Source organism: Sapajus apella, unplaced genomic scaffold (assembly GCF_009761245.1).
Source record: "Sapajus apella isolate SASKATOON/1434 unplaced genomic scaffold, GSC_monkey_1.0 scaffold4, whole genome shotgun sequence".
Taxonomy (NCBI): Eukaryota; Metazoa; Chordata; class Mammalia; order Primates; family Cebidae; genus Sapajus; species Sapajus apella.
The window spans coordinates 30113519-30136906 of NW_022436944.1; the positions used below are offsets into that span (position 1 = coordinate 30113519).

Here is a 23388-nt window from a genome sequence, read left to right on the forward strand (position 1 = left end):
GGAGGCTGGAGTGCAATGGCGCGATCTCGGCTCACCGCAACCTCCGCCTCCTGGGTTCAGGCAATTCTCCTGCCTCAGCCTCCCGACTAGCTGGGATTACAGGCACGCGCCACCATGCCCAGCTAATTTTTTTGTAGTTTTAGTAGAGACGGGGTTTCACCGTGTTGACCAGGATGGTCTCGATCTCTTGACCTCGTGATCCACCCGCCTCGGCCTCCCAAAGTGCTGGGATTACAGGCGTGAGCCACTGTGCCCAGCCCCAGCTAATTTTTAAAAGGAATACTTCATAGAGATGGGATCTTACTGTGTTGCCCAAGCTGGCCTGGAACTCCTAGGCTCAAGTGAGATCCTCCCACCACTGCCAACCAAATGCTGGCATTACAGACATGAGCAACAGCACCCAGCTGTATTTTTTTTTTTTTCAGATATCTTTTTATGTTGTTTTAATGACAATTATGGAGAGAGATTAAATGCTGGTGTTTAATCCATCATAATGTGCTAGACATGAACATGTTCTTCACAAGGAACATATGTTGTCACATTTTGGGTGGGCATAGTGGCTCATACCTGTAATCCTAGTACTTTGGGAGGCCAAGGCGGGTAGATGATTGAGACCAGGAGTTTGAGACCAGCCTGGGCAACATGACAAAACCCCATCTATACTAAAAATAGAAAAACTGGCTGAGCATGGTAGCATGCTCCTGTGATCCCAGCTACTCAGGATGCTGAGGTGGGAAGATCGCTTGTATCTGGGAGGCAGTGGTTGCAGTGAGCCAAGATCATGCCACTGCACTCCAGCCTGGGTGAGACTATCTCAAACAAAATAAAACAAAACAAAAAGTAGTCATATTTAAACCAATAGTGGTTATTGGTTTTTGGATAGATGGTGACTTACTATTTATTATTTTGATTTTATTTTATTTTATTTTTGAGATGGAGTCTTGCTCGGTCACCCAGGCTGGAGTATAGTAGTGTGATCTCAGCACACTGCAGCCTCCACCTCCCAGGTTCAAGTAGTTCTCCTGCCTCAGCTTCCTGAGTAGCTGGGACTACAGGTGCCTGCCACCACGGCCAGCGAATTTTTGTATTTTTAGTAGAAACAGGGTATTCCATGTTGGCCAGGCTCGTCTCGAACTGCTGACCTCAGGTGATCAACCCGTCTCAGCCTCACAAAGTGCTGGGATTACAGGTGTGAGGCACCACACCCAGCTTGTGACTTACTATTTATGTTATTTATGTTGATAGAATCATGCTTTTCTTAGAAGACTACAGTTATTTCCATGACTGAGCTTAGAAATTGTTAAATATTTCTGATTATTCCTTGTTAATACTATATCAAAACCTCTTAGTATTCCTCTATCCATTTTTTATCTTTCTAGACTCCGAAGTCAAAAAGATATAAATCTAGGTTAATGCCTCCCTTTTCTTCATCAACACACACACTGTACATCTACCTTGCTGTCTACCTTGTCATTATTTACCAAAAATGCATTTGAGTGCCAGGTCCTGAGGATATAATGGTGTACTACAAGTAATCCTTCATCTTATGAGGCTCTTGATGGTTTTTTATAAATTCTACCCTCTGAATATCTTCTTTCAATACTCTTTTAGCCCTATTACCAAATATTTAGTTTAATCCCTTATATATGTTGGTGCAAAAGTAATTACGGTTTTTGACATTAATTAATGTCAAAAACCGCAATTACTTTTACACCATAAAAGTAATGTCATTACTTTTAATGGCAAAAACTGCAATTACTTTTGCACCAACCTAATTTTTTTTTTTTTTTTTTTTTTTTGTGGACCACATCAGAACCTTTCTGTTACAGTAATCTCACTTTCACCCTCTCTCGAGTCGAGGCTCTGTTGCAGTAACTCTGAACTATGTGTATGCATGAGAAAGTCTGACAATGTTTTTTTAAAAAAATACCTGACTACTCTCAAATACTGTTTTATGAATAGGTTACTTGCCAATCTCTATCAAAATTGAAAGTGGACCTACCTTTCTCTGAGGATTTGTGGTTCCAGGAATTTAGACTATAAATATACACTTGGATATGTTTAGATTCAGATATGTTCATTGTAGCATTTATGAATATTTAAAACTTAAAACATTCTACATGTTCATCTACAGAGAACCAGTTAAATACTGCAGGATAAAGGATGATGAGAAGATTTCTAAATAGATAGGTTTAGTTGAAACTTATTTTTGAATGTTCCATAAAAACTATTAACAGTGCCTTTCTCAGTAGAAAACTAGAGATCTTTAGTGGGCAAGAAATTTAATTTGAATTGTACACCAGTTATATACTGTTCAATATTTTACCATGCACATCTAATGTTTTTTAAATTAAAATACAGGCTGGGCGCAGTCACTCACGTTTGTAATCCCAACATTTTGGGAGGCTGAGGTGAGCAGGTCACCTGAGGTGAAGAGTTTGTGACCAACATGTCCAATACAGTGAAACTCTGTCTTTACCAAAAATACAAAAATTAGCTCGGCATGGTGGCACACACCTGTAGTCCCAGCTACTTGGGAGGCTGAGGCATGAGAATGACTTGAACCTGGTAGGCAGAGGTTGCAGTGAGCCAAGATCGCACCACTGCACTCCAGTCTGGGCAATAGAGTGAGACTCTGTCTCTGGAAAATAAAGTTAAAAACAATTGCCGGACGCAGTGGCTCATGCCTGTAATCCCAGCACTTTAGGAGGCCAAGGCAGGTGGATCACCTGAGGTTGGCAGTTCAAGACCAGCCCGACCAACATGGAGAAACCCAGTCTCTATTAAAAATACAAAATTAGCCAGACATGGTGGCACATGCCTGTAATCCTAGTTACTCCAGAGGCTGAGGCAGGAGAATCGCTTGAACCTGGGAGGCAGAGGTTGCAGTGAGCCGAGATCATGCCATTGCATTCCAGCCTGGGCAACAAGAGTGAAACTCTGTCTGAAAAAAAAAATAAAAAATTATTTAGGAATGAACAATTGAAAAGTGATTTTATGAAATGTATTATTTACAATAGCACCAAAAACATGAAATACTTAGGTATAAATCTAAAAAATTATGTGCAAGATCTGTATGCTGAAAAGTATAAAACATTAATGAAAGAAATCAGTCTGAGCATGGTGGCTCACGCCGGTAATTCCAACATTTTGGGAGGCTGAGGCAAGAAGATCACTTGAGCCCAGAGTTTGAGACCATCCTGGGCAAGATGGCGAAAGCCTGTCTACAAAAAAATTTTTTTAGATTAACTGGACCGTGTGGCATACACTTGCAGTTGCAGTTACTCAGGATGCCAGGTTGGAAGGATTACTCAAGCCTAGGAGTTTAAGGCTGCAGTGAACTGGGATTGTGCCACTGCACTCCAGCCTGGGTGACAGATGGAAACTCTATCTCAAAAAAACAAGTTCGAAGAAATTAAAACAACCCATTTTTTTTTTCAGCAACTTATCCGAATTTTTTTTTAATTTAATTTTATTTATTTTTTTATTGCATTTTAGGTTTTGGGGTACATGTGAAGAACATGCAAGATTGTTGCATAGGTACACACATGGCAGTGTGATTTGCTGCCTTCCTCCCCATCACCTATATCTGGCATTTCTCCCCATGCTATCTCTCCCCAACTCCCCACCCCCCGCTGTCCCTCCCCTGTTTCCTCCCGACAGACCCCAGTGTGTGTTGCTCCCCTCCCTGTGTCCATGTGTTCTCACTGTTCAACACCAGCCTATGAGTGAGAACATGCGGTGTTTGATTTTCTGTTCTTGTGTCAGTTTGCTGAGAATGATGGTTTCCAGGTTCATCAATGTCCCTACAAAGGACACAAATTCATCATTTTTGATGGCTGCATAATATTCCATGGTGTATATGTGCCACATTTTCCCTGTCCAGTCTGTCATCGATGGGCATTTGGGTTGGTTCCAGGTCTTTGCTGTTGTAAACTGTGCTGCAGTGAACACTGGTGTGCATGTGTCCTTATAGTGGAACGATTTATAATCCTTTGGGATATATACCCAGTAATGGGATTGCTGGGTCAAATGGAATTTCTATTTCTAGGTCCTTGAGGAATCGCTACACTGTCCTCCACAATGGTTGAACTAATTTACACTCCCACAAACAGTGTAAAAGTGTTCCTATTTCTCCACATCCTCTCCAGCATTTGTTGTCTCCAGATTTTTTAATGATCACCATTCTAACTGGTGTGTGATAGTATCTCAATGTAGTTTTGATTTGCATTTCTCTAATGACCAGTGATGATGAGCATTTTTTCATATGTTTCTTGGCCTCACGTATGTCTTCTTTTGTAAAGTGTCTGTTCATGTTCTCCACCCACTTTTCAATGGGCTTGTTTTTTTCTTGTAAATCTGTTTTAGTTCTTTGTAGATTCTGGGTATCAGCCCTTTGTCAGATGGGTAAACTGCAAAAATTTTCTCCCATTCTGTTTGTTGCCGATTCACTCTAATGACTATTTCTTTTGCTGTGCAGAAGCTGTGGAGTTTGATTAGGTCCCATTTGTCTATTTTGGCTTCTGTTGCCATTGCTTTTGGTGTTTTGGTCATGAAGTCCTTGCCTATGCCTATGTCCTGAATGGTTTTGCCTAGATTTTCTTCTAGGGTTTTTATGGTGTTAGGACTTAGGTTTAAGTCTTTAATCCATCTGGAGTTGATTTTAGTGTAAGGTGTCAGGAAGGGGTCCAGTTTCTGCTTTCTGCACATGACTAGCCAGTTTGCCCAACACCATTTATTAAACAGGGAATCCTTTCTCCATTGCTTGTTTTTGTCAGGTTTGTCAAAGATCAGATGGTTTTAGATGTGTTGCGTTGCCTCTGAGGCCTCTGTTCTGTTACATTGGTCTATATCTCTGTTTTGGTACCAGTACCATGCTGTTTTGATTACTGTAGCCTTGTAGTATAGTTAGAAGTCCGGTAGTGTGATGCCTCCTGCTTTGTTCTTTTTGCTTAGAATTGACTTGGCTGTGCGGGCTCTCTTTTGGTTCCATATGAAGTTTAAGGTGGCTTTTTCCAGATCTGTGAAGAAGGTCATTGGTAGCTTGATGGGGATAGTGTTGAATCTGTAAGTTACTTTGGGCAGTATGGCCATTTTCGCGATACTGATTCTTCCTAACCATGAACATGAAATGTGTCTCCATTTGTTTGTGTCCTCTCTTATTTCATTGAGCAGTGGTTTGTGGTTCTCCTTGAAGAGGTCCTTTACATTTTCTGTTAGTTGTATTCCTAGGTATTTTATTCTCTTTGTGGCATTTGTGAATGGCAGTTTGTTCTTGTTTTGGCTTTCTTTAAGTCTGTTATTGGTGTATAGGAATGCTTGTGATTTTTGCACATTGATTTTGTATCCTGAGACTTTGCTGAAGTTGCTTATCTGTTTTAGGAGATTTTGAGCTGAGACGATGGGATCTTCTAGATATACAATCAAAGAGTTGAATAAATACTTCACCAAAGATGGGTGGCAAATAAGCACATGAAAAGAAATTCAGTATCATTAGTCATTTAGTTATTGGAGAAATGTAAATTATAACAATAAGATGGCATTACAAATCTATAAAAAGGCCAAAGAAAAAAACAGTAATAACTAGTAATAATGCTAAAAGGATACAAAGCAGTTGAAACTCTTATGCATTGCTGGTGGGAATGCAAAATAGCACAGCCATTTTGGAAAATATTTAGGCAGTTTTTAAATAAAGTTACGTATACACTTATGTAACAAGGCAGCCCCTCTCCTGAGTGTTTATCCAAGTGAAATGAAAACTTAGGTTCACATAAAAACCTATTCTTGAATGTTTGTAGCATGTGTAATTGCTAAAAATTACAAATAACTAAAATATCTGTCAGCTGATAAATATATAGAAACAAATTGCAGCACCTCATACAACAGAATACTTCTGAGCAATAAAAATGGAAGGAGCTGGTGACAGAACAACAATGGGAGAATTTGGTCCAAGTGTGGTGGCTCATGCCTGTAATCCTAACACTTTGGGAAGCCAAGGCGGACAGACTGCTTGAACTTCAGGAGTTTGAGACCAGCGTGGGCCACATGTCAAGATGCCATCTCTATAAAAAATTAGCTGGGCGTGGCGGTCCACCTTTTTTAGTTTCAGCTACTTGGGGGAGCTGAGGTGGGAAGATTGCTTGAGCCCAGGAAGTGGAGGCTGTGGTAGCCGAGACTGCACCACTCCCTCCAGCCTGGGTGACAAAGGGAGACCCAGTCTCAAAAAAAAAAAGAACATGGTCAGATTTCATATGCATTGTACAAAGTCAAAGACACCAGATGCACATAACTACCTACTGTATGATTTCATTATACATTCTTGAAAAGAGAAAACTATAGATGCAGAAAACAGATCTAGGGTGGGCAGGGGGCTTTGAGAAATGATAGAAATTTCTATATCTTGATTGCTTTGGTGGTGACATGACTGCATTTTTTAATACAGAACATTATGTTAAAAACAATATTTTTATATATATATAACTTTATTTTTTAATAAAGGATGTAAATAAAAGGAGAAGAGTAATTATTTCTCATGTTTAATGAAGGTCATTTCAAAGCCAGACCATTTTGTATTTTCAGGTTTAGAAAACAATCAGACCTGGCGGGGCGTGGTGGCTCACGCCTGTAATCCCAGCACTTTGGGAGGTAGAGGATCACCTGAGGTCAGGAGTTCAAGACCAGCCTCACCAACATGAAGAAACCCCATCTCTACTAAAAATACAAAATTAGCTGGGCATGGTGACATGCCTGTAATCCCAGCTCCTTGGGAGGCTGAAGCAGGAAAATCACTTGAACCCAGGAGGCGGAGGTTGTGATGAGCTGAGATCGCACCATTGTACTCCAGCCTGGACAACAGACGGAGTGAAACTCCGTCTCAGATAGATAGATAAATAGATAGATTAGATAGACAGATAGACAGACAGACAGGCAGATAGACAGACAGACAGACAGACAGACAGATAGATAGATAGATAAGATAGATTAGATAGATAGATAGATGGATGTCAGATCAAAATACAGTCATATAAATAAAAGAAAACATAACGGAAATTTCTGAACCAAGACCCATAGGAAAGATTGATGTAATCTATTCTTTTATTTCAGTTCTCTGGTCTAAAACTCAGAGTTACATAATTATTGTAAAAATTACTTATTTAAATTAAAATATATTTTTTTAAAGTTATTTTTCTTTTGGCTGAATATTCAGGTGTGTAACATAAACATTTGTGTATTTTTTTAAATCTTCATAGGTCCTTAAAAGGCGTGGCTAGGGTGAAGTACATCTCTCTGAAGACTACATGTGGTGCAACACCATTTTTTTTTTTCTTGAGATGGATTCTCACTCAAGCCCAGGCTGGAGTGCGGTGGTGCGATCTCAGCTCACTAATACCTCCGCCTCCCAGGTTCAAGCGATTCTCCTGCCTCGGCCTCCCAAGTAGTTGGGATTACAAGCGTGCGCCATAACACCTGACTACTTTTTGTAATTTTAGTAGAGATGGGGTTTCTCCATGCTTGCCAGGCGCTGGTCTTGAACTCTTGACCTCAGGTGACCCACCCACCTTGGCCTCCCAGAGTGCCAGGATTATAGACATGAGCCGCCAGGCTGGTCTCAACCTCCTGACCTCAAGCTTCCCACCCACCTAGGCCTCCAGAAGTTCTGAGATTATAAGCATGAGCCACCACGTCAGGCCACAACACCATTTTTTAAAGCCCCCAATCCAGTAAAATTAATGTATCATCTAATATTGTATATATGTCATAAAGCTGTATTTTTCAAGAGCAGGGGCATGAATTACATAAAGTTTAGTACCGTTGTTTAGCTGTGGTAAAGAATAGGAAAAATGTTCATTAGGTGGATGCAAAGCTATTGGGATTATACTAGTTCTTTTTTTTTTTTTTTTCGGGACAGAGTTTCGCTCTCCTTACCCAGGCTAGAGTGCAATGGCGCGATCTCGGCTCACCGCAACCTCCGCCTCCTGGGTTCAGGCAATTCTCCTGCCTCAGCCTCCTGAGTACCTGGGATTACAGGCACGCGTCACCATGCACAGCTAATTTTTTGTATTTTTAGTAGAGACGGGGTTTCATTGTGTTGACCAGGATGGTCTCGATCTCTTGACCTCGTGATCCACCCGCCTCGGCCTTCCAAAGTGCTGGGATTACAGGCTTGAGCCACCGCACCCGGCCTATACTAGTTATTAAATTTAATGGTCTGCTCATATGTTTTCTTATGCTTTACAATTATTTCTAATGTATCAAATATTACATCTATAAAGCTAACAAGGAACAGATAAGGTCACTTCCCTTTGCCGTTGCTATAGTCATATTTCTAAAACATCTGATCATGTTACTCTTTTGTACATTTCCTAACATTTTTAGGATAGCATCCAGATTTTTTTCATGGTAAGGTGACCATATGAGTATTCTTTTAAATGAAAATTATTTTAAATGAGTATTCTTTTAAAAGTGAAGGAATACTACAAATGATTATTCCAGGAAATAGGCCTAAACCAGGAGGCATGATTACCCTCCCTCCTTTAAGGCCCTGTGTGATCCAGTTTTTCTGATCCAATCTGAGTTTGTGCTTACAGTTAGGCTGTATCATCCTGTTCACAGTTTGTCAGTCAAGCATTCTTTGAAATTTCCATTCCTTTCCTCGTATTGTCCCTTTGTTGCCATATTAAATCTTACATATTTTCTGTCAAGATTTGATATAGGTGGTTACTTCTCTAGGAAGTTTTTCTTAACCGTTGTCATTCTCTCTCCCTGGCCAAAATGTGAGTCCTTCTTCTTAGCTGTCAGCTCCTGATCTTGTATGTGTATATTTTATCAAACCAATTATTATTAATAAACTGCTGCAGTTGGTTCTTTTTTTATCTTTTCATTAGATATGGGATTATATTTTAAGCCCGTATGTCTAGTGGAAAGCTTATGTACTGAATAAATATCTGTTTGATATTTAACAGTGACAGTTCAGATACTGACAAATTGCCATCTTTCATTTTGGTATCTTTTAAATGATTGCTGCTTTATATCTTCATACATTTATATCTCGGAATATTTATGTACTAAGATTATTATATACATCTGTAAAGTTACCTTATGCTTTGCCTCTGTATGTGAGTGTGTGTGTGTGTTTTATTGTGGTTTAAAAAGCATAACATGAGGATTTAAAAAAATGTTTTAAGAGATAGGTCTCACTATGTTGCCCAGGCTGATCTCAAACTCCTGGACTCAAGCAATCCTCCCGCCTGAGCCTCCCAAAGTGCTGGGATTACAGGAGTAGGCCATTGTACCCAGCCTTCTTAATAAATTTTTAAGTATACAGCACAGTATCGTTAACTATAAGCAGAGTGCTCCACATCAAATCTCTAGTTTCATTTTAATGTATAAGCTTTTTTCCTGTATTAGGGTTGTTTTGTTTTGTTTTGTTTTGTTTTGTTTTGTTTTGTTTGAGACAGTCTTGCTCTGTCACCAGACTGAAGTGCAGTGGCGCAATCTCAGCTCACTGCAACCTCTGTCTCCCAGGTTCAAGTGATTCTCCTGCCTCAGCCTCCCGAGCAGCTGGGACTACAGGTGCACACCACCCCACCCAGCGAATTTTTGTATTTTTAGTAGAGATTGGGTTTCACCATGTTGGCCAGGATCATCTTGATCTCTTGACCTCGTGATCCACCCGCCTTGACCTCCCAAAGTGCTGGGATTATAGGCATGAGCCACCATGCCCGACCTATAAGCTTTTTTTCCATATTAATGTTCTTAACCATTTGTCATTTCCTTACATGCTTTACCAGTAGGAATTTTATTATATATACATCATATTATGTGATATATAAATTTTCTTTCTTTGTATATAATCAGAATTGTTGTTTTCTGTTATTTTTTACTTTCTCATACGTTTCCTTTCCCTACATTTCCTAATCATTTAAATATTCAACTTTTTCTTCTTCTAATAACCTTATTTTTTTAGATTTAAATCTTTGAGATTTGTTTGCACAAGTCATTCATTTCACTTTGATTTGTTCTTCAAGTAATTATTCTTACCTTGTATTATAAGTATGCCCCCTCTTTTATGAGGATCATGATTTTGTCTGCACAAAAGTGCCATGTTACTGTTTTAATGGTTTAAGATGGTTTAGGCGTTGTGCACATTGTTTGGATAACCATTTGCTTGTGTTATTCTCAGTTTGCAAGGTCACCAGCAGAAACTGCTCATTGATGTATTTTGAGCCGATCATTCAGAATAGATATAGCAAGATCTTGTTTGATACTGCAGCCTATAGTGTGTTCAGGGAGAAAAAGCTAGTGTCCATGAACTCTTAAGAATAGAACTGAGGTTTTGTGATGTGAACTCCTGGTCCAGTGTGCTTCCCACTATATACCAAACCTCCTTTTGGAGATAAATATAAGGAGCTATTACAAGCCAAGTGCAGTGGCTGACGCCTATAATTCCAGCACTTTGGGAGGCCAAGACCGGTGGATAACCTGAGGTCAGGAGTTCGAGACCAGCTTGGCCAATGTGGTGAAACCCCATCTCTACTAAAAATACAAAAATTGAGCCAGGCATGGTAGCACATGCCTGTAATCCCAGCTACTCTAGGCTTAAGCAGGAGAATAGCTTGAACCCAGGAGCCAGAGGTTGCATTGAGCTGAGATCACACCATTGCACTCCAGCCTGGGCAACAAAAGCAAAACTTTGTCTCAAAAAAAAAAAAAAAGAGAGAGAGAGAGAGATTGCAAAAAGAGAATATAATCTCTACACCAGACTGGTGACATATGATTTTCCTTTTTACTCTTCCTTGTTTCGAATACATGGAATTTATATGTAAGCTTGACAGTAAAATTTCAGGGTCTTGAATTGCCAAGGATTAATGTGCGTTAGCCTGCCTCGTAATCCATTCTTTGAGAAATCTTTTAGTTCTTTAAATTTCAGAAGTTAACCTTTTAACTGCTTGAATTTTTTACTTGAATTTTTCACGCTTCTAATGATAGTTTTTATTTTTTAATTTATGATATAGTGTCCTGCTAATAATACAGTACATTGGATAATTTCCCATTTCCTAGAATTTATGAATCTTTTCTCTTTACTAAATCGTTTGCTACTTATATCACTTAAGATTTGCATCAGTGTGCATTTCTTAACATTTCCTTAAAAATGTTACTGTGAACTTTACTCTGCCATATTATTTTTAATTATTATACAACAAAATTGACTAATTTTTCTTTTTATGTACAGTCTTAAGAATTTTAACATGTTTAGATTTTTGTAGTGATCACCACAATCAAGATACAGAACAGTTTCCTCATCTCAGAAGACTTCTTCATGCTATCCTTTTATAGACATATACTCATACCACCTGAAACTCCTGGACATCAATGATTTTTTTCATTACTATCGTTTCGTCTAAGATTTTCAAATAAATACAGTCTGTAACCCTTTAGAGCATAATGTCTTTCACTGAGCATAATGTCTTCCCTGAAAATAATATTTTTGAGATTAATTCAAGTTGTGTGAGTCAAAGTTCATTCCTTTTTACTGCTAAGTAATATTCCATTGTGTGGATACATAAGTTTGTTTTATCCATCCAGCCACTGAAGGACATTGAGTTGTGTCCAGCATTTGGCTGTCCTAAGTCTGTCATGAATATTTGTATACAAATTTTTGTCTGAACATAAATATTACTTTCTATTAAGTAAATGCCCGGGAGTAAAATTGCTAGGATTTATGGTAAGTATATATTTAATTTTATTTGAAACGCCAAACCATTTTCCAGAGTGGATATACCATTCTGCATTCTTGCCATCAATATATGAGCTTTGAGCTTCAGTTATTGTGTATCCTCATTGGTACTTGATAATTTTTAATTTTTACTTTAGCTATCCTTCTAAGTATATAGTAGTATAGCAGTATTTCATTATGCTTTTAACATATTTTTCTTTTTCTTTTTTTTTTTTTTTTTTTTTGAGACAGAGTCTTATTCTGTCACCTAGGCTGGAATGCAGTGGTGTGATTTGGGATTACAGACGCCTACCACCACACTCAGCTAATTTTGTGTATTTTTAGTAGCAACATTGTTCACCACATTGTCCAGGCTGGTCTTGAACTTTTGGGCTCAAGCGATCCACCCACCTTGGCCTCCCAAAGTGCTGGGATTACATGCATGAACCACCACACCCGGCCTAACATATTTTTTCCTGATACTAAAGGTGTTAAGGCTGGGTGTGTTGGCACACACCTATAATCCCAGCACTTTGGGAGGCCGAGACAGGTGAATCCCTTGAGTCCAGGAATTTTGAGACCAGCCTGGCCAACATGGCAAAACCCCATCTCTACTAAAAATTTAAAAATTAGCTGGGCGTGGTAGCACACATCTGTAAACCTACCTACTTGGGAGGCCGAGGCACAAGAATGGCTTGCAGATGGGAGGCAGAGGTTGCAGTGAGCTGAGATCACACCACTCCACTCCCGCCTGGTGACAGAGAGACTCCGTCTCAAAAACAACAAAAAAAAAAAGCTGAGCGTGGTGGCTCTTGCCTGTAATCCCAGCACTTTGGGAGGCCGAGGCAGGTGGATCACCTCAGGTGTGGAGTTTGAGACCAGCCTGACCAACATGGAGAAACCCTGTCTCAGCCAGGTGAGGTGGCTCACACTGGTCAACACGGTGAAACCCCCTCTCTACTAAAAAAAAAAGAGAAACCCAGTCTCAACTAAAAATACAAAAAAAATTAACTGGGCTTGGTGGTGCATGCCTGTAATCCCAGCTACTCAGGAGGCTGAGGGAGGAGAATCGCTTGAACCCGGGAGGCGGAGGTTGCAGTGAGCCGAGATTGCACTGTTGGACTCCAGCCTGGGCAAAAAGAGCAAAACTCCATTTCAAAAAAAAAAAAGATATTTTTTCATGTGTTTATTTTTCAGCCTTATATCTTCTTTGCGAGAGCCATATTTATTATTTATTTGCATCTAAAGGCTCATTTTGAAGAGGATGTTAATTGTCACTCATATTAACCCAGTCTAAAAATGATAGACCAGTATTGACTATCAGATACAATTAAGTTTAGTTCACTCTTTTATGATGTGTATGTTCACTAAAAAGTTTGAGCTTTCTTCTATTTAATGTCCCTTGCCAACAGAAAAGTAGAAGAGCCCACATTTTCCACTGTCATTATGTGAATTTTTAGAATTTTAAACATATCTTATAGGTGTAGATAATATGCATGTATACACACAACCATATATGCATAATCATTTTCATTACTGTTATTCTCTAGTCTTAATTCATACTTTATTTTCCATGTAAATTTAGTTTTCTGAACTTAAACATTTCAGAAGCTTTACGTTAATAATAAAATTAATCTTCAAGATGTGTGGTTCCTGTCATTAGCCACAAGCTGAATGATTCTCACTGATTCAACCAGTTAGTCGGAGATAAAAAGCTATAGTTCTTTTAAAGAGATAAAAGCAATTATCAAGGAAAGGGGCTAATAAGAATTTTATTTTGATTAAAGTAGTACTGGCTGCTATAATCAATTAATTTCGAAATCTCAGGGTTTAACATAGTAGAAATTTATTTCTCACATTCATAACCATAAAGTATCATTAGGGGAAGTAGGGTGTCACTGCTCCCCCAGTCTTTCAAGGACCATAGTTTTCCTGGGGTATTGGTGTCCTGGCAGACAGGAGAAGATAGAAAGGGCACTCCTACTTCTTAATTTGCCTAGAAATGTACAATACACATTAGCATTTCTTTCCAGGAACAACATTTTTTCATGGAAACAGGAGGACAAAGAAGGTGGGTTGGAAGAAATTATTAGTTAACAGATACTTACTGTCATATGATGATCCTCTGCAGGCTCAGAGCAATGTTAATCAAAGGCAGTAGTTTGGTACTCAAAGATTACAACAGTGGCCTCCCTTTCTCAATTTTATATTCCTTGTTTTTTGTTTCATTTGTCCTCCAGAAAGATGAAGTTATTGAATAATGACTTGTGGACATATTAGGATAACATTGCTGATGTGAAGGATAAAATACCAAAATGGCTAATAGTAAAGCTTGAAAGGAGAAGTTCTAAATTTTCTTTTGGTGTCTGATCAGCTATATTATAGAATTATGTCTGTGAGAAAGCAGAATGTTTCCCAGTCAATAAGAGCAAGCTTTTTATTTTAAGGTAATGCAGTGGAGTCCCTTTAAAAGTAAACTTAAAAGGAATACCAATGTGTGAAACAGATTGGAAGGGTAATTCTTTATTTGAAACATGTAATGGGACAACCAAGTGTCTCTGTTCCCTCGTAACCCCGAAAAGAAACTTCTTTAAAACTATGGAATAGCTTGAAATATTTCTAGCATAGGATAATAGAAAATTAGAAGGAAAGAAAGTGATATTTATAATTAGTAGGACAAGGATATAACCAAAATAAAGCATTTCTTCTTCAACATTACTCTTTTCCAGCTTAATTTCCCATTGATTATTATTTATATATCACTTTTTTAGTAATTTAACAAATAGGGTTGTTTCAAATTCAAGGGAATTTTTTAAATCTTGTCTTTTCTTTCCTTGCAGACGTCATTACCATTGTACTTAATACTGTAATTTAGAATTTATCTTAAGGTATCTCAGGACCCTTGAACATCTTCTAAATGTATTAGGGTGATTTGTTTAGCACTAATGTTTATAACTTGACAGTGTTTCGATACTTTATTTTCTGCATTCTGACATGAGTCATTTAATTATTATGTTTAGTAAAATCCTGACATCATCTGATTAATGTTGCACCAAAGGCAGCACCACTCATTCCTGTAATTCTTTTTTTTTTTTTTCCAAGACAGTCTCTCACTCTGTTGCCCAGGCTGGAGTACACTGAGGTGATCTTGACTCGCTGCAACCTCTGCCTCCCCAGTTCAAGTCATTCTCCTGCCTCAGCCTCCCTAGTAACCAAGATTTCAGACATGTGCCACCATGCTTGGCTAATTTTTGTATTTTTAGTAGAGATGGGGTTTTGCCATGTTGGCCAGGCTGGTCTCCAACTCCTGACCTCAGGTGATCCACTCACCTTGGCCTCCCAAAGTTCAGGGATTACAGATGTGAGCCACCGCACCCAGGGCCAGGTCATTCGTCATACCTCTAATTCTTAAGAGTTACTGTCAGGGCACGTTGGAAATATCTTTTGCTTGAGTGATCTGAAAACTGAAAATTTATTATTTTTTTTTTCTTTTTTAGACAGAGTCACACTCTGTTACCCAGACTGGTGTGCCGTGGCATGATCTCGACTCACTACAACCTCCACCTCCCAGATTCAAGTGATTCTCTTGCCCCAGCCTCCAAGTAGCTGGAACTACAGAAATGTGCCATGATGCCTGGTAATTTTTTGTATTTTTAGTTGAGATGGGGTTTCACCATGTTGGCCAGGCTCGTCTTGAGCTCCTGACATCAGATATCTGCCCACCTTGGCCTCCCAAAGTGCTGGGATTACAGATGTGAACCACCGCACCTAGCTGGAAACATGAAAATTTTAAAGTAAAATCAACTAGTCCAGGTGCAGTGGCTCACGCCTGTAATCCCAGCACTTTTGATGTGTCACGAGGACAGGAATTCGAGACCAGCCTGGCCAACATAGTGAAACCCCATCTTTACTAAAAATATAAAAATTAGCCAGGTGTGGTGGCAGGCACCTGTAGTCCCAGCTACCTGGGAGGCTGAGGCAGGAGACTCACTTGAACCTGGGAAGCAGAGGCTGCAGTGAGCTAAGACCACATCATTGCACTTCAGCCTGGGTGACAGAGTGAGACTCTATCTTTAAAAAAAAAAAAAAAAAAAAAAGGGGGCTAGGCATGGTGACTCATGCCTGTAATGCCAGTCCTTCAGGAGACCAAGTTGGGTGGATCACAAGGTCAGGAGTTCAAGACCAGCCTGAGCAACATGGTGAAAACACATCTCTACTAAAAATAAAAAAATTAGCTGGGCGTGGTGGTGCGTGCCTGTAATCCCAGCTACTTGGGAGGCTGAGGCAGGAAAATCACTTGAACCCAGGAGGCAGAGGTTGCAGTGAGCCGAGATCAAGCCATTGCACTCCAGCCTGGGTGACAGAGCAAGACTCCATCTAAAAAAAAAAAGAAAAAGAAAAATCAGCTTAAACTATCAACTACTTCCTGCAGCATTCTACTTATTGATTTCCCTTTTAACTTATCTACATATGTTCACCTTTATGGTTTGTAGTATATCAAATGAGGAAGATAATAGTTATACTAGATAAATTTACCAATTAAATAATGGAATATTGGCCAGGCGCAGTAGCTCACACCTGTAATCCTAGCACTTTGGTCAAGGCAGGTGGATCACGTGAGGTCAGGAGTTCAAGACCGGCCTGAACAACATGGTGCACGCTCCGTCTCTACTAAAAATACAAAAATTAGCTGGGCATCATGGCACGCGCCTATAATCTGAGCTACTTAGGAAGTCGAGACAGGAGAAACTCACTTTAACTCCAGAGGCAGAGGTGGCAGTGAGCCAAGATCGCGCCACTGCATTTCAGCCTGGGTGACTGAGTGAGACTCTGTCTCAAAAATAAAATAAATAATGGAATATCAATATTAAGTGTGCTTTATTGTAAAAAGATACATCATTTATTCAAAAGATGTAGTAAAAGACCTATTCAAGGCCCGGCATGGTGGCTCATACCTGTAATCCCAGTACTTTGGGATGCCTAGGTGGACCGATCACAAGGTCAGGAGTTTGAGACTTGCCTGGCCAATATGGTGACAGCTCATCTCTACTAAAAATACAAAAAAAAAAAAAAAAAAATTAGCCAGGCGTGGTAGTGCACACAACTGTAGTCCCAGCTACTCAGGAGGCTGAGGCAGAAGAATCGCATCAACCCAGGAGGCGGAGGTTGCAGTGAGGCAAGATTGCGCCACTGCACTCCAGTCTGGGTGACAGAGCAAGACTACACCTCAGAAATAAAAAAAAACCTATCAAAATTGGAATTCTGTTTTACATTGTGATCCTTCATCAGTTTTACTTTCCTGAATTCTGATATTTATCTTTCTGGAAAACAGAGACAAAAGACTTGAATAGATGTTTCAGGAAACAGAAATTTAAATGCCAATAAAAAATGAGAAAGTGGCCGGCACCAATGACTTCACGCCTGTAATCCCAGCACTTTGGGAGGCCGAGGCAGGCAGATCACCAGGTCAGGAGCTTGAGACCAGCCTGGCCAACATAGTGAAACCCCTTCTCTACTAAAAATACAAAAATTAGCCAGGCATGGTGGCAGGCACCTGTAATCCCAGGTACTCAGGAGGCAGAGGCAGGAGAATCACTTGAACCCGGGAGATGGAGGTTGCACTGAGCCAGGATTGCGTCATTGCACTCCAGCCCAGGCGACAGTGCAAGACTCCATCTCAAAAAAAAGTAAAAGAAAAAATGCTTCTCCTCATTGTATTTAGAGAAATGTAAATTAAAACCACTACCCATATGTAAAAGAATTTCCAGACTTAAAGCAATGTGATATCAAGTGTTGGTAAAAACATGAAGATACGGCAACTGTCAATGACTAGTAGCTGCTAACAGTTTGGGAATATCTAATAACATTATACAAACACATACTGTATGATCCAGCAGTCCTGTTCTTAAAGCTGGTTAGGAATAGGATTGTGTCTGTATTTTCCAGAGAAACAAATACCAGAATTGAGAAAAGTAAAATTGATTAAATATTATAAAAGAATTCCAATTTGGATAGATCTTTTACTATATTTTTGTTTTAATACTTGATGTATCTTATTGCAATAAAGCATACCTAATAATATTGATATTCTCAAAGTGTGGTCCGTGAATCCTTGGGGGGGTTTCCAGGACAGGTCCATGAAGTCAAAACTGTTTTTATGGTAAGATCAAGATGTTGTTTGCTTTTTTTTTCACTTTCACTATCTTGCAAGTGTGCTGAGGAGTATTGATGTCATACCAAGGAATATCCATGTTCTCTACAAAGGTTATTAAAATATACCTTTTTCCAAACTACTTTGTTAGACTGAATTTTTTCATATACTTCAATGAAAACATACTGTAACCGTGCAAAACATATATAAGCGTGTTTATCGCAGTATTATTCATAATGGACTAAAACTCAAAGCAGTGTAAAAGTTTACCAATGATAGATGAATAGGGGGTATTCTAAATATTACACAGAACTAAAAACTAATGAACTCTAGGTACATGCAACATATATAAATCTGAAATATATGTTAAATGAAAAAAGACTCAAAGTGATACATATTGTATGATTACATTTATGTATTGTTCAACAGTACGTATAAAAAACTTTAGGAATGCAGACTTAGGGAGTTAAAATACACCAATTCGCAAATAATTCATAATAACTGTTGCCCTTGGCAGAAGAAAGATACATTGGAAGGAGATGCTGGCAATGTTTTATTTCGTGATGTGGGTGGTGGTTACACAAGTACTTTTGCTTTATATTCATTAAACTTTATACTTATAAATGTACTTTTTGATATGATTATTTTCACATTAAAATACTTCAAAACAAGTAGAAATTTTTTAGAAAACGTGGGTAAATATTTTAGATTCAGATATTTCAACTATAAAATTTGGATAAAAATAATTTCATAAGTCTACTTTTAAAAAATTTAATTAAGCAAAATATGACACTACATTTTTGTTTAGACATAGTGCTATTTCAGTGTACATTTATTTCCATATGTTCTCCAGATTGATCTATTCGTTTGTCCTTTTTAACCAAATATTTTATTCTTTCTCATTAATTATATAAAAATTTAGACTTGAAGCTTTACCATAAAATAACAACTGTGATAAATATTATCTTAGTACTGTGCAAACAGATTATCTCTTTTTTTAGTTTTTCATTAAATTTTTTTTTTCTTGATACAGATAGTCGTGCAAGCACTGCAGTGTTCCCATTACTCGATTCTTTGGCAGTTGGTGAAAATTACAGATGGTTCTCCTTCCAAAGTAAGTAAGAGTTTCTGTAGGCAGAAGGGTTATTACTGAAATAATAACCTTGCATAACTATTTACTAATTTATTAGTTATTGTATAATATAAATTATTATAATGTTTAATAAAACATTATTATTATCAGTTTTTGGTTTATCTTATGAGTAAGTATATATTACCGCTTTGGGAAGAGCCAAAATCTTCAAGCAAAAGACACCTAGTTGTTTGTACATATATAGAGAGAAATATATAGATATATATCTACACACACACATAGAGATTAAAAATTCTTACTAAAAAATCACTGTAGTCAACACTAGAACTTTTTAAAAAAAAAAAAAAAAAAGTTGGGGTTTCACCGTGATGACCAGGCTGGTCCTGAACTCCTGACCTCAGGTGATCCACCCACCTCAGCCTCCCAAAGTGCTAGGATTACAGGCGTGAGCCATCGCACCCGGCCGACGCAAGAACTCTTATAGGTAACATGCTATTAAAAGGAATAACACTGAGGCTGGGCACAGTGGCTCATCCCTGTAATCCCAGCACTCCAGGAGGCTGAGGCAGACAGATCAGTTGAGGTCAGGAGTTCAAGACCAGCCTGGCCAACATGGTGAAACTTCATCTCTACTAAGAATACACAAATTAGCCGGGCATGGTGGTGCACACCTTTAGCCCCGGGAGGCTGAGGCAGGAGAATCACTTGAACCTGGGAGGTGGAGGTTCCAGTGAACCCAGATCATACCACTACACTCCAGCCTGGGTGACAAAACAAGACTCCATCTTAAAAAAAAAAAAAAGAAAAAGAATACAAAAATTAGTAGGTGGTGGCAGATGTCTGTAATCCCAGCTACTCAGGAGGCTGAGGCAGGAGAATCACTTGAACCTAAAAGGCAGAGGTTGCAGTGAGCCAAGATTTCATCATTGTACTCCAGCCTGGGAGATGAGCAAAACTCCATCTCAAAAAATAAATAAATAAATAAATAAATAACAACATCATTGAAAGGTAATAATATTTAGCTTTTGATTCTAGCATATGATATATAGGGACACAAAGTGAACAACCTTCTTGAAGTTAAAAACAACTTAAATATTGGGTAAAAAAAAATTTTTTTTAATGTATCCATGACCATGCAAAACAGAAAAATGCGGGCTAGGGATTAAATGAAAGTAAGATCAAGAAAGCCAGAAAAGTCACTGAAGCCAGCTTTACCTTGAGGACCTTTTCTAATGTAGATAGTCAAAGGTCTTTCCAGGTTAAAATGTATCATAGGTGGCTACATCTCCATGAAAATTTTGAGATCCTAAAATGCTACTTTCAGCACAGAGGTGAACTAGAAATAAACCCACTCCAGTTCCATTTAGTGGCTGAGGGATTATATGGAAAAAGTCTGTCTTAAAATTTGTCATTGATGAGGCCGGCGTGGTGGCTCACACCTGTAATCCAAGCATTTTGGAGGCCAAGGTGGGCAGATCACCTGAGGTCGGGAGTTCAAGGCCAGCCTGACCAACACAGTGAAACCCTGTCTTTAAAAAAATAATAATAATAATAATAATAATAAAATAAAAATAAAAATTTGTCATTGATTAAAATGGGGAAAAATAAATATCCTATTAAAGTTTATGACTTAGCTTTTGCCTAGGTTTTCACCTGAATTCATATTTTTATGGTAAAAAAGAAAAAGAAGTTTAGATTTTGATTAAGTGTTCTATAGCGGTGGTCTCCCCAAACACCTAACAGAATCATATCTAAATCTCTTCTGAAGGAACTTGCCTTAAAGAATTTTCTACAAATAAAATCTTAAGAAAAGTGAGCACACAGCAAAAATATCACTCAAGGCCAAGCTCAGTGGCTCACTCCTGAAATCCTAGCACTTTGGGAGGCTGAGGTGTGTAGATCACAAGGTCAGGTGTTAAATAACAGCCCGACCAACATAGGAAAACCCTGTGTCTACTAAAAATACAAAAATTAGCTGGGCCTGGTGGTGCATGCCTATAATCCCAGCGACTCGGGGATGCTGAGACAGGGAGCATCGCTTGAACCTGGGTGGCAGAGATTGCAGTGAGCCAAGATCACGCCATTGCACTCTAACCTGGGTGACAGAGCAAGACTCTGTCTCAAAAAAAAAAAAAAAAAAAAGGAAAAGAAAACAACCATGAAGAGAAGAGAATCAGACAAAAAAATAGTTCGTATTGGAATTATCTGACACAAATATAAAGTAAATGTTTCAGTTATTTCATGTAATGAGAGGCTTGAACATGAGTAAAAAGCAAACATTTGATAAAGAACCAAATAAAGATATTATTATATATTTGTATATCTTCAAAACAGAAGCTACTTAACCAGTAAACATGATTAATGCATTTGCATATAGAACCAACATCTTGATATGAAGTGTTATTTTTTCAGAGTAAGAATTTTTTTCTTTTTTTTTTTTTGTGAGTAATAATTTGAGGATCTCTGCATGTGGAAAGTAGTTGGATTTTTAATTTTTTTTTTTAATTAGAAGAATGGTAATATATTAGCCTCTTGGTTTTTTTCTGTTAGTGATTTCAGTCTTGAAAAGCAAAAATAACAGTTAACCTTTTTATTAGTAATAAAAGCCACTTTAAAACTGTATTCTAAAAATACAAAATTAGCTGGGCGTTAGTGACACACGTCTGTAATTCTAGCTATTTGGAGACTGAAGTACAAGAATCACTTGAACTTGAACCTGGAAGGCGGAGGTTGTAGTGAGCCAGTATTGTGCCACTTGCACTCCTGCCTGGGTGACAGAGTGAGACTGTCGCAAAAAAAAAAAAAAAAAAAAAAACTCAGCCATGTTACATTTTCATGTTTTTTGGAAATGTTCTTTAATTTGATAAAGGAGACTGAATTTATGTATTAAAATTTGATAGGGAGGGTTTAATAATTATACACAATTACTTTTATTCTGATTTTTTAGATTTTTTTTACAGACATCATTTTTGTTGAGTTATTTGTATTTTGACTAAATATTGATAATTGCAGTTAGTAAATTAGAATATATTCTTTCCTAAAAATTTAGCATAATGGATGGTTAATTCCTCATTGTATATCTATTAATAATTTAATTTTTTTCTTTTTTTGGAAACAAAGTCTTGCTCTGTCACCCGGCTGGAGTCCAGTGGGGAAGTCTTGGCTCACTGCAACCTCCACCTCCCGGGTTCAACTGATTCTCCTGCCTCAGTCTCCTGAGTAGCTGGAATTAAGGGGGCATGTCACCATACCCAGCTAATTTTTGTATTTTTAGTAGAGATGGGTTTCACCATGTTGGCCAGGCTGATTTCAAACTCCTGATCTCAAGTGATCCACCCACCTTGGCCTTCCAAAGTGCTGGGATTACAAGTGTGAGCCACTGTGCCCGGCCTAAATTTTGTCTTTTTACAACTATATTCCATAATTGGCATGAGAATCTCTATTCTCAAATCTACTTCTTTGAATATTTTCTATTTTTTAACTTGTTACAGCAGAATTAATTTGAAAGTCCTTGCCTCTCTATTTTTGTCTAACACATTATCCTAATCAAAGATACTTTCATTTTTGTCATTAGTCATACTACATATTTCATTGGCAATGCAGATTTTGTTACCAGAACTGATTTGGTTTGGTTTTTGAGACAAGGTCTCATTCTGGTTGCCCCCTATTGTGGCTCACTGCAGCCTCAACCTCCTGAGCTCAGGTTATCCTCCCACCTCAGCCCCCAAAACAGCTGGGACTACAGGCGTGTGCCACCACGCCTGGCTATTTTTTTTTTTTTTTTTGAGACAATCTTGCCCTGTTGTCCAGGCTAGAGTGCAATGGCATGATCTTGGCTTATTGCAACCTCTGCCTCTCAGGTTCAAGCAATTCTCTTGCCTCACTTCCTGAGTAGCTAGTATTACAGGGGTGTGCCACCACACCTGACTAATTTTTGTATTTTTAGTAGAGACAGAGTTTCACCATGTTGGCCACACTGGTCTCAAACTCCTGACCTCAGGTGATCCACCCATCTTGGCCTCACAAAGTGTTGGGATTACAGGCATGAGCCACTACACCCAACCCACTGATTTTCTTTATGCCAGAAAGAGTGCCGCAGCATCTGTTATGTACTTTATTCATTTGATTTGCATTTATAGTTTTGTGGGTGCATTTATATCATATGTGAAATTTTTTTACTTAGATGTTCGTCTCTCAAGTTATTTCTTTTCATTTTGAAGTTGTTGGGTTTTTTTTTAAAGTCCAAGGTATATTCAGTAATCATGTGCATCAGTTCTGTCTATAATTTTAAAATGGGGCTGGGCGCGGTGGTTCAAGCCTGTAATCCCAGCACTTTGGGAGGCCGAGGCGGGTGGATCACGAGGTCAAGAGATCGAGACCATCCTGGTCAACATGGTGAAACCCCGTCTCTACTAAAACTACAAAAAA

The 23388-nt window shown here is 38.5% G+C and overlaps 1 protein-coding gene across 4 annotated transcripts in view; it reads left to right on the plus strand.

The window, feature by feature from the left end:
• The window catches only part of STAG1 (stromal antigen 1), a 405253-nt gene that overhangs the window by 321911 nt on the left and 59954 nt on the right, over positions 1-23388 (plus strand). For all 4 annotated transcript variants that reach the window (XM_032265673.1, XM_032265683.1, XM_032265691.1 and 1 more), the window contains one exon: positions 18901-18981. In XM_032265673.1, the coding sequence (XP_032121564.1) occupies positions 18901-18981 (81 nt within the window). The remainder of the gene's footprint in view (positions 1-18900; positions 18982-23388) is intronic.